Source organism: Annulohypoxylon truncatum (assembly GCF_022578515.1).
Source record: "Annulohypoxylon truncatum strain CBS 140777 unplaced genomic scaffold F4807scaffold_14, whole genome shotgun sequence".
Classification (NCBI taxonomy): domain Eukaryota; kingdom Fungi; phylum Ascomycota; class Sordariomycetes; order Xylariales; family Hypoxylaceae; genus Annulohypoxylon; species Annulohypoxylon truncatum.
In genome coordinates this window covers 703,376-709,375 of record NW_025953800.1, presented here as the reverse complement: position 1 = coordinate 709,375, position 6,000 = coordinate 703,376, and the positions used below count along the sequence as shown (strand labels likewise).

The window sequence follows — 6,000 nt, the reverse complement described above, 5'->3', positions numbered from 1 at the left end:
GAGATGTACATAGTAGTATGGATGTTTGCTGGGGATTTTCTATCGTCTCAAACTTTTTCTCCATCATTATCCCGACACACTCCGCCACCGATCACTATTCGGATTTCATTCTCATTTCTCATCTAGGTACCTAATTAAAAAGATTCAACAAGAGATGTCGCTATAGCCTTATAGTTGACCTTCGACTTAAATTGACTGCAACCATTCGCTGCAAATGCAGATGCGAATGGCTCTTAGGCTATGACAATTTTACAGCATCGACCCTATTTCGTAGTCTTGGATCTACAGATTGACATTGCGACGTGACCTTTTTTATGCACGATAAGTATCAAGAGACATGGCGGCGCCAAGTCGCCAAGATGCCAAGCGAAACAAGAAACACAGCAGCAAACCGTCACAGCCGTCGGTAGTATTTACATGCTAGGAGCAGTAAAAAGGAACTGGAAGAACCGCATAGAAGAACTAGAGGGTGTACGCGAAGGGGACGAACTGCTTCAAATGCTTCCACAACGAAGGTTTCGTTCCCCGGTGATAGTGTTACTTTCGGCACTTCTAGCTCTTACTATGCATACCTTACATCACCGGCCCAAGATGAGATGTCCAAGTTGGACCGACCAGATGACGACCCGATTCAAGTTGACGCAAACATCAACTAAACACGAGACCATTGGCCCAAGATCGACAGTCTGTTTGGTACTTGTCTAAGCAATCCCGTCGAACAATTTGGGTTTTACATATTCAGTCCGCGATTTCGCAACCCACCAAATCGTTATCTTTTTGCAGCTTCTGTTTCCTTATCTAGAATACAGCGCCGAGTGCTGTCTGGCATACTATACATAGGCAGTCTGGAGAGCACGAAAAAGCAAGTTTTCATTCTCCCTGCCCTGATGGCTTGCATAATGCATGAGCGAGGCTGAGGCTTCGCATTCCGCGGTGTTATCCGTGCCTCACATTGGTTTTTCTTGCTGCTATACATCTTGCGGCGCTTTATATCAACCCCCTCGCGTAACTAACTGGCTCTTCGCTCGTGTTCGGTACTTCGAACCCTGAAATGTCGGGCATTTTCTTGGAATTGATTTATTCTCGGGCCATATTCCACTCAAATCTCAGGTTTTTTCTACAGCTACGCACGTCAAGCCCGCCAGCTGAATCTGCAACTCCTTTTTTATTCCAAGCTTCAAGTGTTGTACACATCATAGTCCCAACCGCGATGCACGATCGATTATCCGGCAGGTAATAGGATTTGGTATCTGCCTGTATAGGTAGGTCAATGGATTTCGGACTTGTTGCTGACTCTTAACTTGGTGATTTTTATATCTAGTTGAAACAAATCACCGATTTAACCAACAGCACGTTTCAAAGAACCATCCTCCTTTTGCGTACATTCTCAAGTTGGCTTTGCTTATTATTCACAGAACTTCTACATTCAGTAACAGATATCCCAAAATAGCACGCGAACACCAGATCCATAGATTCGTAGGTCAACCCTTACTGTCCACGCCATACCCAAAACGTACACTAGCTTAATTCACGAATCTCGATGGGGTTGACCGAAGTCTTCGCGACCCAGGTAGCGAGCTGTAAGATATGGATGTATGTAGGTACTGTAATACTCATAAGCGCATTCATCGAGGACCTATGCAGTTGTAAGCTTCAGCGCTTCCTTCGACGCTCAAACTCTTCATTTTTTTCCTCCAGCTGGCTAGTCCGTCACTGGAAGTCAACATCCGGTCATGCCATCTAGTTAGCCAGCATCGCCTACCTACCCGTCCATCCACTATTATTTCTTGCATGTTCCAATATCTTCTTCGTCCCATCTTCAGTTGAAGTTTGGAAGTCGGAGTTCGACGTGGCGCGCCAACCGCCGCCAAGATCATCCGTTCTGACGGGTCATCCGGAATTGTTCCCTCAGCATTGGAACCATCGGATCGAAATTACGAGGCTTGCCAAGACAGCCTAGAAGCGAGACTGCCCGATTCCACAGTATCTATTTATGCTACATGTGTACGGTGAGCTGTTCTAGGGGTACAGTATGCTTCCAACAATCATTCATATGCAAGGCATATATCGCAAGAAATTCGATAAATCCATCTTACTCAAGGCCGAGATCTTTGATACTTATATTGAACAGTCAGCATCAGCATACGACAGTCATTAAATTGGCAGGATTGATCCGCAACGTCGCCCAACCCATCCACACTGTTAAGTAGGTAATCAGAGTGACAACACCCAAGGATGATATTCACGCAGGTAGTACGAAATTACGAATTGCGAATTGCACTAGTCAAACAACGGTAGTAGATCGTGTAGATTATGTACAGCTCACAGATCTTTAACAGGAGCATCCCCTTCCTTACCACCGCTACCATACGTCGGGCGCGGTTCCTTACCAGATCCCTTATCAGCTTCAAACTCCTTTACTTCCGGACTATCCATATACTTGACAACATTATCAGCCTGCCACTTCTTAAATGTCGCTCCCAGTCCCTCATTCGAGTAATCTTTGTCATTCGCCTGGTCTTTGTGGTACTTGACGCGAATGAAGTCGCTATCAATGGTGGCCGGATCCAATGACAAGCTAACAAGAGCATTGATGACCGCCGTCTTCGGTATGATCTTAAACGTCCAAGCCTAGTCGTTCGTCAGCCTTCCACTCAACAACCTACCAACCATCCTCGCATCTCGACGACCAACTCACCTCTTCGTGTCTAAACTGAATCAAATCCCGATCGTTCGTCACGACCTGGTACCCGCGACTCTCGGCGCTCCGAAACAGCTTCGGCAGCGCGAACCACTGCCCCGCCATCTTGTACCGGTCGTCCGCGTACACGAACTGGTCGTTGTACACGCAATCCGGCGCGTACCGCCGCACGCGCGACACCGTCGGCTTCATCTCGTACAGCGCGATGATGTCCTCGACGAGCGCCTGCCGCGCCGCCGACAGCGGGAACGATTTCGACGGGATCGGCGTGTAGTCCCCCGTGGGATGCGTCTGCCGCACTTCGAAACGCTCGCCGGGAAGCGAGGAGTCGGACGGGAAGTGCGTTTTGGAGGTGCCGGTTGGCGGTGGGATAGACGACGGTGATGACATTTTTCTGGTAGGTAACGGTTGGCGATGATGCGTAGATGGGACTGCGGTTGTGGGTCGAACGAGTTGAGCAAGTACGGTAGGTCGCGTAGTACTGATGCGCAAGCTGTTGAGCATCGTTCGTAAGGGCTTTCTATGCTATCCTAGCCAGTAGATGTAGAGTTTGAGGCCATGCATGTCGACCGCATTTTGTACGCGTCGGCGCCATAGTCTTTCAATGGCGTGTATGACGTAGTGGTTCTCGATGGATGACAGGTAGACTCGTAAAAGCATAAAGTCCGTCACCCCAAAGAAAAGTAAATTTTACATTACCATTTACCTGAATGCCCAAACAGTATTGACATTCTTAAACCCGATGATAAGTGTGTTTAGCTCAATGATGATTCATACAAATTTGAGCTACATCACCGGTCAGTGGGGGCCCCTTTCTGCGGCTGACTAAGCATTTTCCCTTCTTCGCATCGTGTGTTCGATTTATTCGACAATTCCTTGATAATAAGAAACGGGTCACTAGGTTAGCACTGGGTGCTTGATGCTAATGATTCTGGTCGTTGTGGGCTCAAAAGGGATCCAAACTCCAAATATAGTATTTACAAAGGTATTCTAAAGTCAATATATTTTTTTATCCACCACTTCCAACCAAACGTGACCTGTTATTAAAACTATCATGAGTATGTGAGCTCCAAAAGATTAGTTCCAGGAAGTATACGCACAGCGGTTGTAGTCCTTTGAGATAATAGGTAAGTACCACATAAGCTACAATGTCCTGATTAACTATTACGCTTCGATATGTGCACAGGTAAGGTGTAAGATCCGAAGATTGAGTGTACCTGATAGTATTTGAACATAGTTACCTTAAAATCCTCGAGGATTTCCATATCAATACTTCAAACAGACGTTTCCTTATTATTTCTAAGGTACTAAGGTATCTATTAGAGTAAGAAATCGTACTCTTCTATTTTCGAATTTAACAGGTCTTTGCGGTTTGAAACGGTGGACAGCATGGGCAGATATTAAGGATATAAGAGATATTTATCAGCGTATCAAAATTATAACCGAATACAAAACAATCGTAGTCGTTGATTTACTGTAAGGGCTTATATACTTACTATATTTATGATGTTACATAATTATGAAGATATTAAACGTTAAGATGATGTTGTAGCATATACCTACCTTAACATCATCCACAGCAACATTTCAAAGGGAACGTCCATTGATCTAACAAAGAGTCAACCACGCATCCTCTGATGTTTGACAGTCCGGCTGAACTGGCCACTCGCATCCGACGGATCCTGGTGGGCAGTCAAGAACACATTGACCGGCAATTTCAGCATGGCGCGAGACACCGATGAATGGGTCACCGTCCAGAGCCGAAAGGTCAAACCAAGAATGTCCATTCTGGAGAGCTAACTCCATCTGGAATGGCTGGATGAGACCGAGGTTGTTGGCACACTTCAGCACACTTCCAATATTGTCGTCGTCCGCTGCGAGAGGGGACTGCCACGTGCTGCCGCCGCCATTAACTCGAACGGCCGGAGACGAACTCCCATCATTTTTAGCTGCACCGCAGTAAATCTCGAATCCGCAGTTGTTGAGCACGTTAAGGGTGCTTCCCAGCGTAGAAGGAAGGACTGCCGCGAAGATAAGAGCACTTAAATTAAGCATATTAAACATGTTTGCGATGAAAAAGTAACTGGCTTACCTAGGTAGTAAAGTCTATGGATACTGAATGATCCGGAAGGCGACAATAGTTTTCTTTCGAGATTGAAAGTGGTGCTAAGAATGTACTGATAGCGATGAGGCTTGCGAGTTTGAATATTCCTGTCGTGGGTGAATCGCATGAAGATATATACACGCACATAACCCCCTACATTGTTGTTGGAGGCTTGGAACAGTCTCCTTATACCGAAACTCTCTAATTTATCGTCAGTTCGCCTAAGACATTGTTTGAAAAGGGGCTAATTGAACACATAAATCAGTAATGGAAACCTTGTAATAAAAACTGTGAATATGCCTATATACCTACCTAGGTAACCGCGCTTCAACTGCTACTCACCACATTGTTAATGTTGATACTTAATCACCCAATAGCACCTATGTTGAAGGATTTACAGCCACTGCTAGTTTAAGTACAAAAAATATGAGAAACGACTCATGCTATCATCGAGCCACGATATAAACCCAAATCATCTTATAATAACTCTTCCAAAGCAAATGAGCGCGGTGGTAAAGTTAGAATGTGGGTAATTTTCAAAGGAGCCCTAGCCGGAGTTTGACTAGATACCTACGATGAAATGTTATGTAAAGTTATGGTTACAGGTCACAGTACTCGGATGGAAACATCTGCTATCAAGTTTAGGGAACGTGACAAATAAGTACATGAAACGAACAATCCTTTATCAGAGAACGGTTCCCTTTGTCCCTTTGTATTCTAATGCCTCCGTAGTTATTACCTACAAGGTACATCTTAATTTAAACATTGTCCTGATTTAGGTACTTATGGACATGTAATTCTGTAGATGCTACTGTATTGTGTTTTTCAATTTATTGTCAAATATTTTAAAATTTAAAAGTCGTTGATCTTGTTAAAATGATTGGTAAGGTTGACCTCCATGTGCGAGAGAGACGTAGTTAAGAAAAGGGGTATCATGTGATCACCGTCCACCGTCGATAGCCCTTGATTAGCGCCATTCTTTAGGAACAACACCCTCCTTTTCTTAATAAATTATACCTTTCACTATCTTAGAGATCCCGCACCCGCCAAGTGCGTGACAGATGTTGTATTGCTTGGGTTGACTTTTGGACTAGAAGTCTGGGACCACATAAATCTTCAATACCCTTTACTGTGTAGGTACCACTTGCTGGTTTATACACTCCATCTGTTGGTTATAGAATGTTTGAAGAAGGCG

At 44.8% G+C, this 6,000-nt stretch overlaps 2 protein-coding genes across 2 annotated transcripts; both read right to left on the bottom strand.

The window, feature by feature from the left end:
* Positions 1–2,322: 2,322 nt before the first annotated feature.
* On the bottom strand, positions 2,323–3,091 carry F4807DRAFT_460084 (uncharacterized protein; the record flags this gene model as incomplete). Its single annotated transcript, XM_048001470.1, has 2 exons — positions 2,323–2,631; positions 2,699–3,091. The coding sequence occupies 2 exons, from the start codon at positions 3,089–3,091 to the stop codon at positions 2,323–2,325; spliced, it is 702 nt and encodes a 233-aa protein (XP_047854775.1).
* A 1,218-nt stretch (positions 3,092–4,309) lies between these two features.
* F4807DRAFT_460083 (uncharacterized protein) lies at positions 4,310–4,765 on the bottom strand (the record flags this gene model as incomplete). The annotated part of the gene is made up of 1 exon (XM_048001469.1): positions 4,310–4,765. The coding sequence occupies one exon, from the start codon at positions 4,763–4,765 to the stop codon at positions 4,310–4,312; it is 456 nt and encodes a 151-aa protein (XP_047854774.1).
* Between the last annotated feature and the right edge of the window lie 1,235 nt (positions 4,766–6,000).